Source organism: Carya illinoinensis, chromosome 2, assembly GCF_018687715.1.
Source record: "Carya illinoinensis cultivar Pawnee chromosome 2, C.illinoinensisPawnee_v1, whole genome shotgun sequence".
NCBI classification, from domain to species: Eukaryota; Viridiplantae; Streptophyta; class Magnoliopsida; order Fagales; family Juglandaceae; genus Carya; species Carya illinoinensis.
Genome location: NC_056753.1, coordinates 27763800 through 27784043, shown reverse-complemented (window position 1 = coordinate 27784043; position 20244 = coordinate 27763800). Strand labels below are relative to the sequence as shown.

General features: G+C 34.2%; 1 protein-coding gene across 1 annotated transcript; it reads left to right on the top strand.

Moving 5' to 3' along the window:
• The first annotated feature begins 16841 nt into the window (after positions 1–16841).
• On the top strand, positions 16842–20244 carry LOC122301850 (protein FAR-RED ELONGATED HYPOCOTYL 3-like). The gene is made up of 2 exons (XM_043113216.1): positions 16842–17831; positions 20185–20244. The coding sequence occupies exons 1-2, from the start codon at positions 16842–16844 to the stop codon at positions 20242–20244; spliced, it is 1050 nt and encodes a 349-aa protein (XP_042969150.1).

The following is a 20244-nucleotide window of genomic DNA, read 5'->3' as shown; positions in this document are numbered from 1 at the left end:
CTCTTCAAGAGATGGCAAGAACAATGCTCAATGAGAACAACTTGTCTAGTACCGAAGCGGTAAGTACTGCATGTTATGTTATAAATAGAGTTATGCTAAAGTCTAAATTAGATAAAATCTCCTATGAGCTTTGGAATGAGAAAAAGTCTAATATTGGTTACTTTCATATATTTGGATGCAAATGTTTTATTTTGAATGACAGGGATAATTTAGGCAAGTTTGATGTAAAATCTGATGAAAGTATTTTTTTCGGGTATTCTACTAATAGTAAAGCTTATAGAGTATTCAATAAAAAGACTTTAATTGTACAAGAATCTATGCATGTAGTATTTGATGAATCTAATTCTCCACTCTTCAAAAAATTTATTGATGAAGAAACAGGATGTATAAATAACACGGAAAGTCTCAATCTCAACAAAGAGAACACAATAAAAGAAGTTCAACATGGAACCATCAGGAAATATCATCAAAATTTAATACAAGATGCAACCAAACAGTGGAAATGTGTGAAAGATCATCCAGTGGAACAAATTTTGAGAGAACCTTCATGAGGTGTAAACACTCGATTATCTCTTAGAAATATTTGCAATCATACTGCTTTTCTATCTCAGATTGAACCCAAAAATATTGATGACGCACTTTTTGATGAATATTCGATTCTAGCTATGCAAGAAGCGTTGAATCAATTTGAAAGAAATGATATTTGGACACTTGTTCATAAACCCAAAAATCATACTATTATTGAAACAAAATGGGTTTTAAGAAACAAGAAAGTTGAGCCGGAGTCATTACTAGAAATAAGGCTCGACTTGTAGCCCAATATTTTAATCAAGAAGAAAGAATCGATTATGATGGGACATATGCACCAGTCGCAAGATTAGAAGCTATTTGAATGCCACTTGCATATGCTTGTTATAAAGATTTCAAAATTTTTCAAATGGATGTTAAAAGTGCTTTCTTAAATGGTTTTATAAATGAAGAAATATATGTTGAGCAACCTCCAGGTTTTGAAAACCATATTTCCCTAAATTATGTTTTCAAACTCACAAAAGTAGTATATGGATTCAAACAAGCTCCTAGAGTTTGGTACGAGAGACTCAGTGGTTTCTTGATTGAAAAATATTTTTCAAGAGGAAAAATCGATACAACTCTTTTCATTAAATATGAAAATGATGATATTCTTTTGATTCAGATTTATGTTGATGATATAATATTCGGTGCTACTAATGAAAATATGTGCCAAGTTTTTGCTAAAACTATGCAGGAAGAATTTGAAATGAGCATGATGGGAGAACTTACATTCTTTCTCGGATTGCAAATTAAGCAAGCAAAAAGTGGGACATTCATCAATCAATCAAAATATATTAAGGAATTACTGAAGAAGTTTGGGATGAAAGGTGCTAAGGAAATTGGAACACCAATAAGTCCATTAACTAAACTTGATAAAGATGAAACTGGTAAACCAGTTGACTCGAAGGTATATCGAGATATGATTGGTAGCTTATTATATTTGACAGCTAGTAAACCAGATTTTATGTTTAGTGTGTACTTGTGTGCACGCTTTCAATCATCTCCAAAAGAATCACATTTAATTGTAGTTAAGCAGATATCTTAGTGGTACAATTAATCTAGAGTTATGGTACCTTAAGTACACATCTTTCGATCTAATGAGCTACACAGATGCTGATTATGCTGGTTGTAAAATAGACCGAAAAAGCACTAGTGGAGCATGCCATTTCTTAGGTCATGCACTAGTTTTCTAGTTAGTAAAACATAAAATTATGTTGCACTATCTATTGCTGAGGCAGAATATGTTGCTGCGGGTAGTTGTTGTGCTCAAGTTCTCTACATGAAGCAAGAACTTGAAGATTTTAAACTCATGTATAATCACATTCCAATCAAATATGATAATACAAGTGCTATAAATCTTTCAAATAACCCAATACAATATTCTAGAACTAAGCATATTGAAATAAGATATCATTTTCTTTGAGATCATGTGTAGAAAGGCGATATAGTACTAGAGTTCACAAACACACACGATCAGTTAGCAGATATTTTCACAAAACCTTTACCAATAGATAAATTATGTATGATCATAAGAGAAATAGGTATGATACATGTTTTAAATATCTCTTAAAAGATAGACCATAATCAATAAAAATAAAGATAGATTTTTTAAATATTTTTACATAAATTTGAGATTCTTAGCCACATGTTTGAGACGCTCATTCTCTTCATACAATATCATATCATTCTTATCCATGGGAACCGGCAAGCAGAATGAAGAATGTAATAAAGATTTCAACTGTTTATTCTTCTACCGAATGATTCATTCCCTTGTGTGAGACTCTTGAGCAATTCGTTGAAGTACAATAATTTGTTCTTTGAGCTTTTCAATTTCATGATTTCTGACTTATAACTGCTGGGAAAAAGCAACAATAGAAGAAGAGTAGCGAGTCCCAAGACTCACCAAGTCATATATAGCATCGGAATCTGATTTATTAGCCAAATTATTATTTTTTTGCTGCAACATGGCACCAATGGCAGCTGCAGAAAGGACAGGAGGTTGAGGTGCAGAATAATTCATGGATGGATCTAGAGAATAATTCATGGATGGATCTAGACGACATTTTCACCATGATCTAGACAACATGGCACCAATGACATTTTTTGGTTAGAAATTCGGAGCCTTCAATCTCGTTTGTCAACAACATCAGGCGATTTTTTCAAATCTCTAGCCACACTTGTCGGGTCACGGACGAATCCATTTTTTCAACTATATACAGTTTCTACCAACACACTGTTTTCTTTCGTCCATTTACTTGCTGCGGATCCTTTTTAATGATGCCAAAATGGTGAGAAGTGTTAGACTAGAACATTAATATTGTTTGAATTGCTAAACTTGTTATATATGTTTGGAATTATATTTATACTTTTGCTTGAAAAACTAACGCACATTCTCAAGGGGAGCTTAAATATTAATACAGGTTTCAGGTTCTATTAAGTATTTGTCATCATAAAAAAAGGGGAGATTGTTGAATCTAAAGTTTCAAGTTTTGTGTAATTATATATCTACACATGGACTTTGATGATAACAAATGAATTCAAAGAATAAAGAAGTCTCAAGTTCAAGTTGTCTACACAATGAAGTCAAGCACATCAAGGAAACAAGCATGAGCAAGAAGGGAACAAATTCATATTAAAGTCATAGAGTAATGTTGTAAATCTCTTAAAAATTCGAAATTAGGATTAAGACTCAAAATTAATATTTTATCATAAAGCATTAAAATACATTTTCCACATGTACATGAATATTTTGAAAATTAAACTTGAAAATTTTGAAAGATGATTGATTGTCATCTTTTACATGTGCATGCCTTGATTATATGTTTGAAGTTTGAAAATATTAAAGATGATTCATTGTCATCTTTCACATATGCATGTTTTATTTGAATATTTTCAAAAGTGATTGATACTTTTTTTTACTTATGCAAAAGGTAGATGTTTTTGTTTGAAATATTTGAAAAGTAAAGTGTGTTCTTTTTGTCATATGCAAAAAGTAAAAAGATTAGGTTTGAAAAATTTGAAAAGTAAAGTGTGCTCCTTTTGTCATATGCAAAAAGTAAAAGATTAGGTTTGAAATATTTGAAAAGAAAAGTGTGCTCCTTTTGTCATATGCCAAAAGTAAAAGATTAGGTTTGAAATTTTTGAAAAATGAATGATATTGTCTTTAACAATTGAAAAAGAAGAATATTTTATTTGAATTTTTTGAAAAAGTGAATGATGTTGTCTTTGACATGTGAATCTTTTTAAATTTGAATATGAAATCTCATATGCCTATAAATAGATAATTTGAGAGCTTCACATTTACAACACTAAGAGCATACAACATTCATTCAAAGTTTTCATTCTCTCTTCTCTAAGTATTGAGCCTTAATTCTTGTTCATTTTGAGAGATATAGTTTGCGCTGTATTGTTTTTATTTTACTCATTGAGGAGTGTTTTCTGATAACCTACCCACTATCAGATCTTGTATCAGTAAAATGGTATGTATAACTCTTGTGGGTGCAGAAAGTGTTCTACACAGGCAATAGTTGAATCACCACGTGTAAGGTGATTGTAAGTGTAGATAGTGTTTTACACGGATCCTTTGTAGCGGTGTTGTTTAAAGGTGTAATAGGTTTCTATCTCTACCTGAGGGAGGTTGAATAGTAAATTTGGGAATCCTCAAGGGGTAGCTTGAGGAGAGGACGTAGGCAGTTGAGCCGAACCTCGTTAACATACTGAGTTTGCTTCTCTCTTACCCTTACTCTTTATATTTATTATTATTTCGTATTTTGTTTATATTTTATATTGTATATTTGATTTATAATTGTTATTTTTTTAATATAACTCAATTCACTTCCCTCTTATGTTAGTCTTCTGGGCAACACTATCTAATGATGATTAATGTGTCATATATTATATAATGAGATAAAAGTGAAATAAGACTGTGATATATCAGTATAGCATTACTCATATATTATATATGAAAAACTCTCTTTATAGTCGGATGGAGGTAATCAAGGCATAGTCGTTGTCTACGAGGAACAAATGAAACGATTGGTTTCATTCAAAATAACAAATGATGTGTTTTTATTTTTCCCCATATTCTCTGCAAGGCTTATCTTCTCCCCTTCGTGCTCCCCCTTCTCTCCAAGGTTTGATCTCCACGTCATGTCAAAATTCAAAAAAGAATGCACAAAAAACTATGGCAGGCCAAAATTGCTTCCAATAAAAGTGTTTTTGAGACAACCTATTCATGTTCTTGTAATGGTAAGCCTAATTGTGCGATTTGTTCCGAATGCAAACTCTTTTATGGGAAACTTCCCTTATTTCCCTCTCCCCATCCACCAACAACTACAGGTACTCTCTCTCTCTCTCTCTCTCTCTCTCTCTCTCTCTCTCTCTCTCTCTCTCTCTCTCTCTCTCCCTATATTTCCTATGTTCGTGTCTTGAAATTTACCCAATGGGAAGTTCTTTATGGATTTTGTTGGTTAGCCTTCTAGGTTTCTTAGGTAGTTCTATTTTTTTTTGGGACTCCTTAAAATAGGTTTTGCTCTTGTTATATACATCTCTCAACTGTCTGGCTCGCTTGGGACACCCATTTCTCTATATTTTTCTCTATCTCTCTTTGTACTTTATGGTTGATCCTGAATTTAGGTTTATTTTGCTCACTCACTTGTCTTCTACCCATTTAGCTTCCATTTTCAATATATTTGCCAAAGTCTTTACTTCCCTATCTCTCCAACATTATGATATTCTCTTCCCTTGTAATTTTGTAAACAAGGTTGGTGTAGATCCATGTTGTTAGTGACTCGTTGAGTCAACTCGCCCACTCAGTTTTCCTTTTAAAGCATCACACCATTAGATTTCAATTGACCTGTCTCTACCCTTTCCATTTTGTGCTTCAAAAAAGTCCATTGCTTAGTCGTTGATCAGCTTCAAAATCCACAAAGAAGTAGGGAAGCTTCAACCCACAAAGAGCATTCATGGTGAACAAATTGAAGAGAACCCACGAAGAGAATGTAACTTGGTTATGTACGAGAAACTCCACCCACGACACCCATAAAAAATGAAGGGAGAATCCGCCTACGAAGACGAAGAAGCTATGTATATATGTATTTCTGTTCTTTTATTATATTTATATTTTTCTTTTTTTTAATTAAATCAATTGACGTGGCATTGTCAATTGCACCATGGTTACGCATGGCTATTGTCCATAAAAGAACTATTTCCCTTTATTATTTTTTACAACTCTTGTCGGTATTTATCGATGCTTTAAATTAGCATATATGGAAGTATTTGATACATTTGGTATTAATGGATAAAGATCTTATATATATATATATATATATTAAAAAATGTTAATTGCAAAATTTACAAAATATTTATTATTTTATAATAAGTTAAAAATTATGAAATTTAAAATTAAAAAATATGAAATAATAAATCTTATATATAAAACGAATAGTACAAGTAAAACAACTCTTCTTGGAATATTAAACGATGAATATCCATAATCTATGCATGCCTAGATTATTGGTGTATCAATCAATGTCAGTATTTGAAGGGGAAGGGGATCTAAAGGAAATCTTTCTCTTCTTTTCAGTTAATTAGTTAAGTTTAACAATTAAAATAAAATATAAAATTTTCATCTCATCTCATAATTATAATTTTTTTAAATTTTTATATAAAATATCATAAATAATTTAATTTTTTCAAATCTTAATTTAACGTTTTTAAATTTTAAAATAATAATAATATTAAAAATTAATATTTTATTCAACTTTTAATTTTTATCTAAAATTAAAATTTTTATTTCACCGTCCAAACCTATCCTAATTATCCATCGCAGAGATATTTCCTCCCCCATGTCTTTTAAGTCACATCATTATCAATAAATATGTGCTGCGTGTAATAATAAATAAAAGTAATGTTAAGTATAACAGTTAAACACGTAAGTATTGTATAATTATTTTTAAAACAAAAATTAATCATTAAAAAAGTATTATTTTTATTTATATTTTATATATATTTTTTATTTTTTTTAAATAACTATGTGACATTAATGTAATTATTATTCCTTTATAAATAAAAATCTAAAATTAAAATATTTAAAAATTAAGAAAACAAATAAAATAAATTTTAAAAAAATAAAAATAAACACATGATCTCCATATCTCTGAAGCGGCTGTTTCGATTAATCGATTCTAGCTTACTATGAAATCAAAAAAGGATAATTTTACTTATTATTTTTATATAATACACATAATATTTATTTTAATTTTTTAATAATAAATATATAGAGTATGAATGATAAATAAAATAATTTAATTAGTTTAATAAAAATAAAATAATATAAGTAAAATTAATAAATAACAAATAATAAAAAATAGTATTAAAATATATTAGTTACGTGACGTGGAAGAAAGATATCCCTCTTCTTACCATTCTTCTGAATTTTATGAAGCAGTCAGTTCCTCTCTTCTTCTCATATTTCCTCTGTTATTCCATTTCTTACTTAGTTATCCTGCAGGTTCATAACAAGAGTTCCTCTCTTCTTATCATATTTCCTCTTTTATTCCCCTTCTTAATTATTATCCAGTAGGTTCGTAACAGTTTCCTTTGTTTCTAGCTGTGAGACACAGTGCAGTGAGATCGCCATGGACAAGGTAGTGGAGGGTGTAGAGGAGGCGAAGAAAGAGTAGGCCGAAGCGTATTGTCAGACCCAAGAGCATATAAAGGCAATCGAAGAGCACGGGATATCTAGGGAGGAGAAATTGCACTGAATCCTCCCTCCTTGGTTGCAATTATGAATAAGAGATATTAAAAAAAATATCTAAAATCAAATTGTGTAAAGCCGGAAGAAAAATGCTAGTATGCTTTGAAAATGTTCCTAAAATATAACTTAATTACATGTATATCTAAGAAAGTTGATGAATTAAATGACATGCTTATACCCAAAAAAAGAATTCTGGTACCTTAAGCATGCACATCAATCATGTAGCAAAATAAAAATATAATATTATATATTGTAGAAAATATATTAATATTTTTTTTAATATTTTGCTAATACACAATATATTACACTAACATTCAGCGAAATATATTTGCAAAAAACCATATACATGCTATAGTTGTTGAAAAAGAACACGAGAGAAGAAGGTGGTTTTTAACATGCATCTTTGACTTTCCTAAGGTGGCCAATAGACACTTGACATGGGCCCTTATGCGATCACCAAAGGGTGTTGACAACTTGGGGTGGCTATTGATTGGTGACTTTAATGAAATTATACACCAAGTTGAAGGGGGGGTGGACAGACCAAAATGGCAAATGAAGAATTTTAGAGATACTATAGATGATTGTGGTGTTAAGGATTTGGGGTACCAAGAATGTCCATATACGTGGTCCAATAGAAGAGGGGACTCTGAGTGCATAAGTGCTCAACTCAACAGGGCTCTAGGTAATGAAGCTTGGTGTTCAAATAACCCTTTGGCAAGTGTGTACACGGTTCAGTAGCCTACTCTGACCATATTCTTTTGTGGGTGGATACGACTGGACATCAAACAAATAGGAGGGGATACAAACCTTTCAGATTTGAATCAATGTCGTTAGGGGAGGAAGGCTACTCCAATCTCATTAAGGATTCATGGAGGGATAGCAGTAAAGAAGATGGTATAAAGTCCTTGATGCAGTGGACTCAAAAGGTGGGGGAGAAACTGAAAGTGTGGAACAAAAAAAGCATTGGCAATTTACAAGTCAAAATTGCTGAGGCAAAAGAAAAATTAAGTTTGTTACAAGAAAAGGATCCCGCAGGTTTGAATTCTCAAGAAAACATAAGTGCCAGGGAAGAAGTGAACAAATGGTTAGGAAGGGAAGAGGAAATGTGGCATCAGAGATCTAAGGCATTGTGGATTAACGCTGGGGACCAAAACTCAAGATACTTTCACTCTAAAGCCTCACACAAGAAAAAGAAGAACACCATAAAGAGGTTGCAGGATGAGCAAGACCAATGGAAAGAAGGAAGAGATATGGAAGAGTTAGTGGTAAACTATTTTTAGCAGCTATTTTCTAGCTCAGAGGAGATGGATCACACTGAGTCTGTTGCTAGGGTGGAGGGCAAAGTGACCACTCTTATGAATGAAGAACTGATGAAGCCCTTTACTGCAGTAGAAGTCAGTTTGGCCCTTTCTCAAATGCATCCAACAAAGGCCCCAGGACCCGATGGTATGCCCCCTATCTTCTATCAAAAATACTGGAGTACAATAGACTCTTCTGTGACTGAGGCTGTGTTAGATTCTCTAAATACTGGTGTGTTTCCAAAAGAGTTAAACCAAACATTCATCTATCTTATCCCTAAAAAACAGAACCCTACTAAAGTAGTTGATTTTCGACCTATTAGCTTGTGTAATGTTCTTTATAAACTCATGTCCAAAGTTATAGCTAATAGGTTGAAAGCTTTACTTCCTCTATTAATATCTGCTTCATAGTCAGCTTTTGTCCCAGGAAGATTAATTACAGATAATGTGTTAGTCGCTTATGAAATTCTTCACTTTTTAAGACACAAAAGAGGGGGAAAGAAAGGCTATATGTCTATCAAACTAGATATGAGCAAAGCCTATGATCGAGTTGAGTGGGATTTTCTGGAAAGAATCATTGTTCATATGGGGTTTGAAGCTAGGTGGATTAATTTAATAATGAACTGTGTGTCCTCAGTCTCTTTCTTAGTTATGGTGAATGGTGTTCCAAAATGGAGCATTAAACCTACTCGTGGGTTGAGACAAGGGGACCCCTTGTTCCCTTACCTCTTTCTCCTATGCACTGAGGGTTTAGTCTGTATGTTAAAGCAAGCAGCCTTGAATTCAATGATACCTGGAATTTGTATCTGCAGAGGGGCTCCAGCCATAAACCACTTACTTTTGTAGATGACAGTGCCATCTTTTGTAAAGCTAATGTCCAAACAAATCTTGAATTACAAAGAGTCCTAAAGAGGTATGAACTGCCATCTGGGCAGAAATTGAACATCGATATGACAAGTATGGTTTTCAGCAGCAATGTAAGTGTCCCTATTCAAGAGGAAATAAGGAACATGTGGGGGGGGGGGGGGGGGAGTGCTATTCAGCAGTATGAAAAATACTTGGGATTGCCTCCAATGCTAAGTAGGAAGAAGTCTAATGCTTTCTCGGAAATTAAGTCAAGAGTATGGAAGAAATTGCAATGTTGGAAAGAAAAACAACTATCTCAAGGAGGAAAGGAAATCCTACTGAAGGCAGTAGCTTTGGCTATTCCCACTTATGCCATGAGTTGTTTCAAATTACCGGATTGCCTGTTTAGAGAACTTGAAAGCTTGATGGCCAGATTCTGGTGGGGTGGAACAGAAAACAACAAAATAATCCACTGAGTGAGTTGGAAGAACATGTGCAAATCAAAGTTTCAAGGGAAATTGGGCTTTAAAGAACTAAAACTGTTTAACACAGTCCTTCTTGCAAAACAAGGCTGGAGGTTGGTCACTCACTCAGACTCCTTGATGTACCAAGTGTTTAAAGCAAAATATTTCCCAAGAGGGGAATTTTTGGATTCAAAGCTTGGTCATAATCCATCCTATGCATGGAGAGGAATTTGGGAAACTAGAGTTTTTTTCAAGTAGGGATGTCAAAGGAGGGCAGGGGATGGAAAAACTATTAGGATTTGGCACGATCCCTGGATCTCAGGGTACAAAAACTTGTTGCACGAACATATAGGAGGAGAGAGTCAGGACAGCAAAACTGAAACAATGGACACTCCTATCAGTGAGGAAACCAGATGGTGGGACACTTCAAAAGTTCGAGCTCTATTCAATCCAATTATAGTAGAGAAGATACTGAAGATAATAATCTGTCCAGAGAGTTATGAAAACAAATGGATGTGGATTGAAGTGAGAAGTGGGGAGTTCAGTGTTTGTAGTGCTTACAAGCTGTTACAAAAAGACATTTATGATGCAGAAGCGGAGAGTTCAAATAGTAGTAGCTTGAATAGCCTATGGAGGGCAATATGGAAGATGAAGTTGCCTTTTTAAATAAGGATTTTTGCATGGAAATTATGCAAGGACTGCTTACCAACATGATTGAACTTAATTAAGAGACATGTCGATATAGATCCTAAATGTTGTTTATGTGCTGAACAGGATGAAGACTTGGGCCATGCAATTGTTTTCTGTCCCCAGTTAATAGAGTTCTGGAAAGGCCAGCTTCCTAAATTGTTTGATATCCAGAAACCTTTCCATTTCATTGACCTAATCAATCATGTGCATAATCAGGCACTACAGAGGAGTTGCAGTTTTTTTGTCTGATAGCATGGAGTTTTTGGTATAGGAGAAACCGAAAGATACATGATGTGGTTGTTCTACCTATAAAACAAGTTGTGGACCATGCCCTCTTAGTTCAGTTCAATTATGCTTCCTGTTCTCAACAGAAAAACCTAAACCACACTAAACTAAATGGTTTTTGGAGTCCCCCTCCAGAGGGGTTTATGAAACTCAATATTGATGGTGCTCTATTTTTTGATCAAAAGAAAGCAAGAGTTGGGGCAGTGCTTCAGGATGGAAGAGGTGAAGTAATATTTGCAGCTAGCAAGATAGAATTCTTTATAGAAGAACCTGAAACTATTGAACTAGTGGCAGTTTTAAGGGGCCTTCAATTATGCATCCAATCGGGTATATCAAAGTTGATTGTGGAGTTAGATTGCAAGCTGCTAGTGGAAAAGCTGCAACAAGAATCTCAATAGGATGTCTCACACCTAGGAAATTTGATCTCTAAAGTTAAAAGATTAATGTCTCACTTTGATGTCTGTTTATGTGAACATGTGAGTCGTTTAGGTAAGAGTGTTGCTCATAAGCTAGCTAGAATGGCTTGGAATGTGGATGATTTGGTTGTATGGGGGGAATCCGTACCAGAAGCTATTGCCCATGTTATTTGGGTGGATAAGTTTTCTTGTAATCCCTATGCAATATAGAAAAGCCATTTTCTAAAAAAAAAAAAAAAAAAAAAAAAAAAAACTAAATATGTTTGCAAGTACACATTAAACTTGAAAAACTACATTTCCACCAAATGCCCATCAACTAAGCATCATGGACTTGAAGCATCTCTATTACTACGGAATGGCTTGTGTATAATAGCCTTCTGATGCTTTTGGATAGACATCGGGTGGTCCTTGCTTTTGTGATAAAATATCGTAGATAATATTGAGAGAAAATTTGAAATTTAGATTTCCTCTAAAAATTATGTTTATAAAAGCATTAATAAATCACGTGACACCACGTAGTGATGCCACGTCATATATATGATCAGCACTAAGGTTCATAGGTATATGGCTTGGTAGCATTATTGTATATACATATAAATTATGAAAGTATTATCTAAATTGAAGTAATAGAAGTTATAATTTCAGTTAAGAAAATAAAAAATTAATCCAGCATCGATCTCATAAATAGATTCTAACTTAGTTAGCAACAGCTAGCAGTCATTTATGACTAAATTGTTCCTATTGGATGGTGCATGCACATGATTTGGATTTAAGACATAAGAGTTGCCCACATTGTTAGCCATTGCCCCCAAAGTTAGATTCTTTTCTATTCACACCCTACTCACTTTCCTTCAATGGAGAATATACTTAAGTTCTCATTTAAGCATTCATATAATATTCAAAGCATTTTGTTCTCATTCTCTTAACAATAATATTAAACCAAACATATGGTTCACCATTCCATAAAGCAAAGCATTATGGGGGTCTGTGAGGCTAGATCTTTTCTTGGGATAATTCTTTTGGCCGGTGGGAATAGTTCATGGTTAAGAATTCAGCTTCAGGTACAACCGACCATTGACATGCATGAACTTGGGAAGATAATAAATAAAAAAAGCGAAGGTTTATTTTGTTTTTTATCTGACCATAAGATAAAGTCTAAAAAATATTTGGCTTATTTCAAAATAAAAAATAATAAAAGTTTGTTTCACCATGTCCATTTGTACTCCATATAACTCTGTGGAGAAAAGGCAAAGCCAAATCCTTCGTTATTACAACAACCAAAACTAAATGCAGTTAAATAAAAGAGTTTATACCTTTCTGGGAAGTGGTCGCACAGAGGAGCTGGTTGTGCAGTAGAGGTCGTCACGCAAAGGAGGTGGTTGTGCAGTGGAGGCGGTTGCTCGAAGGGAGGTGCTTGCGCAGAGGAGGTGGTCGCGCGGAGTAGGTTGCGCAGAAGAGCTGGTTGTGTAGTGGAGGTGGTCGCGCGAAGGAGGTGGTTCTGCAGTGGAGATGGTCGCACGAAGGAGGTGCTCGCGCAGAGGGGTTGGTACGGATGAGATCGTCGCGTGGAGGAGGTGGTGCGAATGAGATCTTCGCGTGGAGGAGCTGAGGCTAGTCACTCGGAGTAGCTTGAAGACAACCTGGGAGGGAAAATGGTTGAACAAGTGTGCAGAAGAAGTTTTTGTGGGATCGTTTTTTTTTTTCCCAACTGCCACATCATCATTAGTGCACAATTTCGTTTACGGTCAGCTTGGTATCCTGAATGACCTCCAAACCATCACACCTATCAACATAAATTCTGCCTATCAAACTAAGCCGTCCATAGTTCCTCATATGTTTGAAATCATCATTCTTAACCTCAATTGCATGCTCTTTGCTTCGTTAAGGCTAAGGTGATTCCAAACTTTATTAAGATTTTCCATGTCTACCTACAAAATACCACCCTACGTTGAACCATCCTCCTTCCCCTCTTACGAATTATTACCTTTTTCAAATTTTGCATAACATACTTTTAAAACAATTGTCAACGAGAAAAAAGACTCATATAACTTTCATATAATTATAACTTTGCTTTTGTTTTATCTTAGTGAGTGAGTCTCATTTTATCAATATTTTCTATTTTAATTTAAATTTCAAATTTCTAAACTTTTATGATTTTCAATAACTGATATATCAGCACGTATGGTTATGTAAATATAACTACAAGTATAGATAAAATTTTCCATCTTTAAAAAGCCAAATTACCTTTTATATCATTTCTACTTTAAAAAATTATTTTTTTTTTAAATTTGTTTTAAGTAAATATAGTGTGTTTGAAAGTGCTTTAAATATATGATTATCAAATAATAAATAATTTATTTTTAATAATTATGCTTATTACTTTAAACTCTACAATTATAAACTTTAACCTAAAAACTATATTATCCACCATAATCCGGCCAAAAATAAATATGTTTTTTTTATTTTTTGGCCATTAACATAAATAAGATTTGAAATTCTATGCATGCCTAGATATATTAAAATGCATTGATGTACACTCAAAGTCAGGATTTGAAAGGTAAGGGGAGAGAAAATCTTTCTTTTCTTTTTCGATAAATAAGTTTGTTTTGGACAACCGCGATAAACCACGACAGAAGCAATCTTAGAAAGTTAGCAAATGTGATTACCCCACGATTAGAGACTATCTTTTTGTTTTTGTTTTTATTTTAATTTTTTTCACTAGGTATAGTAGTGCTGCCTATTAAATTCTCACCAGATTCAATAAACAAGCCCATTCCCTCTCGTTTTCAAGAAAGTTACAAAAATAATAAATTGAATCCAAAAAATAAATTCATTAAGATATCTTATTTCAAATACTTTCGAAAAGGACACACGCTATCCTTATCGATCGCCCCATGAAAGCATCTTTGACGTGATGGCAAAGCTCATGTTCATGCATGGCCTTTGTGTGGGGTGGTGACCTCCTCATGACGGTATCCTTTGTCCATATCATCCTTTTTTTTTTTTTTTTTTCTTTCTTTTTTTGGGAGGAGCTCATGTTTGTCAATTAAGCTGGAATCTTTTTATAATAAAATGGAGATAAAATTAAAGAGTTTTAGCATATTTTTTTTAAAATTTGTTTACTTAGGGCAATTTTTTTTTCTGAGGCTGTTATTGTCATTTTAGAGTTTGGTGTCTCTGTCTACTTTTGGGAGTTGTTGCGTGGCATCATTATTGCTCCAGCTCGTTCCTAGCAAGAATTCCACTTTATTGGTCCCTTTGTCTCTCCCAGAACCTGCAGGGCTACATCATCATTCTCCCTATTCTTTTCATCATCATTAGTTTTACCCATCCAAAAGTTTCAACTCTCGGAGAGAGAGAGAGAGAGAATTCATGTGTTGATGGTAAAATTCTTGAAAAACATTCTCAATGGTCTGCATTATAAGTATGAGTTTTTTCTTCGAAGCTGTATAATCATCGGGTAATGCTACTCGCCCCGCTCAATAATCTCACTCAAATATCTCGCTTGACATAGACAAGCCAACTCATCTGTCTAACTTGACTTTTTGTTATTTGCTTTTTCCGTTACTTACTTTTCCGTTAGTTACTTTTTCTTTACATACTTTTTCTGTTAGTTGCTTTTACATTAGTTACTTTTTTTTTTTTTTTTTTTTATTCTCCTTCCGTTTACTTGCTTTTCCCCCATCCCTTTGCCCCCATTCGACTTACTATTTTCTCACTCTGAATGAATGACCCCAACAAAGACCCCTAACACGGACCGCTCCATTAGACCCCTTCACCATCCTCCTCCAAGCTACCGACAGAGTGACCCTCCATCATCCTCCTCCGACTGAACCGATAAGCTTACACCTTTATGTGTAATAATTTATTTTTTATTACCTGCAGAGTATGCATAAACCTCCTTGCAAAATGTAGTTGTAATTTACTGGTCAGAGTTGCAAAATATAGTTTGCCAAGAAAAAATATTCATCACTCATACCATTGTTTGGAAATGAATTTATTTTAGTTATTGGATACCAAAAAAACTAATGAACTGTGTATATATTAGTTTAAAATATACTTTATTTCAGTTTAAAATTTGATGAACCGTATATATACTTTAACTTAGTTAAAAACTGATGAAGTTATTTTAGTTTGAAAACTTCATATTAAAGCTTTTATAAAAACTTTAACCATCTTAGAACTTTAAATATTATTGAAGTTATTTCAGTTTAAAAACTATCTTTGAATCAACTTAAAATGATAAAACTATCTTTGACAAAACTCTAACCAGTAAATTTCAGTTTAAAAACTATCTTTGAATCAACTTAAAATGATAAAACTATTTTTAAAACTATTTTTGCTTATTTTTTCAAACAAGTTTATGGTGTTTTTGTAGATAATTCGAACGTTGCAATGGATGATGATATGGAATATTCAGATAATGAGTGTGATGAGATAGGAATTGATGAGCAGATTGGAGGTGATGAAAATGTTGAAGAACCTACGGTTGGAATGAAATTTTCATCTATAGAAGAAGTGTATGCTTACTATATGAAGTATGGTAAGAAGAAGGAGTTTGGGATATCCAAAAGGAATTCTAGACAAGATGACGATGGGAATGTAAGATGGTTTTGCTTAGCATGCGCGCGAGGAGGCACATCAAAAAGTACGGCTACCAATGTTATGAAACCAAGACAAACAGTGAAAATGCGGTGTATGGCTAGGATTAATGCTGTATTCAATGATGAAGGTGGATATACTGTATCCAAAGTGATATTGGATCACACACACACTTGTAGTCCGGGAAAAGCAAGACATTTCAGATGCTTTAAGAAGGTCGATGAATAAATGATGAGACAGGAATAAAGTTATCAAAAAATTTCAAGTCTGTGGTTGTTGAGGCAGGGGGTTACGAGAATGTACCATTTGGGAAAAAGGAATGTCGAAACTATATTGACAAAGCATGACGACTTCGCCTCGGGGTTGGAGGTGGTGTAGCTCTATGTAACTATTTTGAAGATATGCAAAAAAGAAATCAGGAATTTTATTATAAGATAGACGTTGACAGTGAGATGCGGTTAAAAAATGTTTTTTGGGCAGACCCTCGGAGTAGAGCTGCACATGAATCATTCGGGGATGTGATTACATTTGATACGACATATCTAACTAATGCATATAAAATGCCTTTTGCACCGTTTGTGGGTGTGAACCATCATGGCAGTTCATCCTACTCTGGTGTGGATTAATATCTAGTGAAGATGCATATACATTTGAGTGGTTGTTTAAGTCATGGTTGCAGTGTATGAATAACCGATCGCCAAATGCAATCATCACAGACCAAGACAAGGCTATGAAAATTGCAATTTCGAGGGTGTTTCCAACTTCAAAACATCGCTTCTGCTTGTGGCATATAATGAAAAAGCTTCCTGAGAAGTTTGGATCACATTGTCGATAAGGGGAAATCAAGAGTATTCTACATAGGTGTGTTTATGACTCTTTCAGTGAGCATGAATTTGAGGAACATTAGTGTAATATGCTAGAAACCTATGGTTTGCATGATAGTGCATGGTTGGAATCACTGTATAATGATCGGCATTTTTGGGTGCCGGCCTATGTTAGAGACACATTCTGGGCAGGAATGTCTACTACACAGCGGAGTGAAGGAATGAATGCATTTTTTGACGACTACGTTCACTCTAGAGCAACTTTGAAACAATTTGTTGAGCAGTATGATTCGTTCCTCAGGAGGAAGGTAGAGAATGAAGAAATTGCTAACTTTAATTCATTTAACACGAACATCCCTTGCATCAGTCGCTATCATCTTGAGAAGCAATTTCAAAAAGCATATACTCTTGCTAAACTCAAAGAAGTACAAGAGGAGCTGCGAGGATTCCTATATTTGACTACCTCATTGTCGGGATGTGAGGGTAGTCGATATACGTTCATAGTTGTGGATGAGATTCAGGTTGGTGATGACTTCGTAAAACGTGTAACCTTTACTGTCAACATTGAACAAGATCCCCTTGATGTGAAATGCAGCTGTAAGTTATTTGAGTTTAGGGGTATATTGTGCAGGCACGCCCTCCATATCTTAACTCAGATAGGCCAATATACAGTACTGAAAAAATACATATTGGACCGGTGGAGGAAGGATGTTAAGCGAAAATACACCTTCGTTAAAAGTAGTTATGACACTAGTACCAATGACGATGCGCAAAGGTACGATAGGATTCAAAATAGCTTCTATGAGCTATGTTCCAATGCTTCTAAGGCCGAGAGCAGCTGTGTTAGATTGATTAGCCAGATAGAACAGTTGAAGACACAGTACCCTAGTCTGCCTGATCATGATACTAGAGAAGAAGTTGATCCAGATACTTCCACAACGAAGACAACAGGTAGAGTTCTTAGTCCGTTGGTCGTACGGAGTAAGGGAAGACCACCGTCTAAGAGAAAAGTACATCCCGTTGAGAAGAGTCTTAAGAGATCTAGTACGAAAAGACGACTACACCACAATGAAACTGAGGTAACTTTTTTTGGGTGCAGTATACTAAATTATTTTATTTAGTTGTTTCTTATTTCATTTATTGCCAAATTATACTTTTAACGCTAGGATCAACAAAGTCAAGTTTGGACACATGCGCCATATTTTTTTGCAACTCCATCAACTGCTACGAATTATTTTGGCACTGGAGAGACTATTTATAACTCACTCGTAATGTAAAAAAAAATATTTTGGTAACATTTTTTGAATAGGTTATTTTATTAATATTTTTAGTGAATTGAATTGCCACTTTTAACATTTTTGGGATGCCCCCATAGGATAAAACTGATCAAGGATATACTACGGAGGCTCTTCATCAAGACTTTGGTGATTGGTAGATGCTGTACTTTTGGAAGCATGTGAGGTTGATTGTAGGAGGGACCACTTTTTTTGGGAACTAGTTTTGTAATGAAAGTACAATTTTTTGAGAGGGACCACTTTTTTGTTTGCTACTTTTGTAATGAAACCACAATTTTTTGGAAGGGACCCCACCAAAATGTTTTTGGTGATTGGTAGACTCAATGACATGTGCTGATCAAGAACATAATTCTTGAGAAATATATTCAATTGTATGCAAGAAATTGATATAGCAGATTGCAAAAAAAAAAAAAAAAAAAAAAAAAAACAGGTGCTTCCAATATATTAAAGCTGCACACAGCTGAGCTAGTTCATTCAAAAGTTGTGGACAAAAGTTTCATAGCCCTTTACATAAGACTGTTTCTACATCATTCCAATTTCTAGCAAGCAAACTTATACATCAAGAGATTTCCCAAAATGTAATTTTCCAAAAGATTACATGACATTAACTTCATACATTACATTTTGTCTCAGAACTTCCCAAAAAACATGGCTAAACAAAGTACCAACGACATTGAAATTAAAACTACAATGACCCTCTCAAACTTTCTCTTGCGCATCTCAATCTCTATTTCTAATTGATCTCGACTTGTTTGGATATCCATTGCCAATTGTATCTTTTGAATTTCGGTTTTTAAACGGTTGATTCTCTTCTCACCATATGGTAGTATTTCTGGATCATACTAACAAAAGTATCTGCAAGAATGCCCAGTCTGCAAAATAAACCAATACATTATCAAACAAGGATTACCGTTAATTTCTTAGCAAACAAGAGGCACAAAAGAAAGATTTTTTTTTTTTTTTAAAGTATAAACATGAGTGAAATATATATATATATATATGTATATGTATATGTTAGTGCAGAAATTTGTTAGTGCAGAAACATATATATATATATATATATAACTTAAACCAACTTGTTTGATAGATAGAACTGGGTTGAATACGTGGAATCGTCCATTGATTCCAGTTAACAGAAGGATCAGTTTCTTCAACTGAGAAATCTTCCTCATTAATGATATCAGGGGGTTCAATCCTGAAACTGGAACTAATAGTTGAATTAGATCTATACATTTTACTTACTTTGTTTTTAAACAAAACAGTGTCTCACACCTCAGAAGTCTCAGGTACACTCAAAGCTAATCTCACCCTGACGTCCAAATGCCCTACGCTCACCTAGCAATTGGTCTTACAGGACAGTAGGTCTCTTGACAAGTCTGGGGATAACTAGACAGAGTAGGAGCTCGGTCTTTGGTTTGTAGAACAACAAAATAAGTGAAATGATAAGAAGTAATTACGAACTATTAAATACCAGGAGCCAGAAAGATGGCTCTGATACCAAGAAAAGAGCGGAAGTGCGGAAGTAAAGAGCCGAAGAAGAATTGAGAAAAGAGCAGGAAGATAAGCACAAAGATAAATGGCAAGAATTAAACGTGAGCAAGAATATGTTGCGGCTCAGCCAACCTATGCATGTATGCAGTACTGAAATATAAATATGATTGTAGGAAATAAATATGAATATGATTGCAGAAAATAAAAACTGAAAAATATAAATACTGAATATAAACAAGTTTATTAAAATAAACAAGTTTTAACAAGATTACAGAAGAATATCTGGAGAGGTTGGGGATGAAGAAGAAGAGAAGGAAGGTGAGGGAGAAGAGAGGCTCTGGGTGTAGTACCTAGAGTCGAGGGAGAAGCTCTAAAAATAAGTTGTGCCTAATGCTGAGGCCAGACATTCCTTTTATAGAGCAAGGAAGTACTGTATACAATCATTAAAGTAGAGATACAGTGAAAGTAAAAGTAAATGGTACTGTACACAATCATGACTAGAGGTACAGTAAATATGTCACCCGTGATTGAACAGTGTATTCAATCCCGTGAATCAAGGCAGCTGGCTGTCAGCTGAATAATGATGGATCAGTCATCAGATAATCTTGGAGTGTCTTCTGAATCATGTCCAAATGTGTTACTGTAGGAGGCTTCAGAGGAGGCTTCTGATTCTGGGTCAGAACTGTCTTCCTTCAGCGATTGTTAG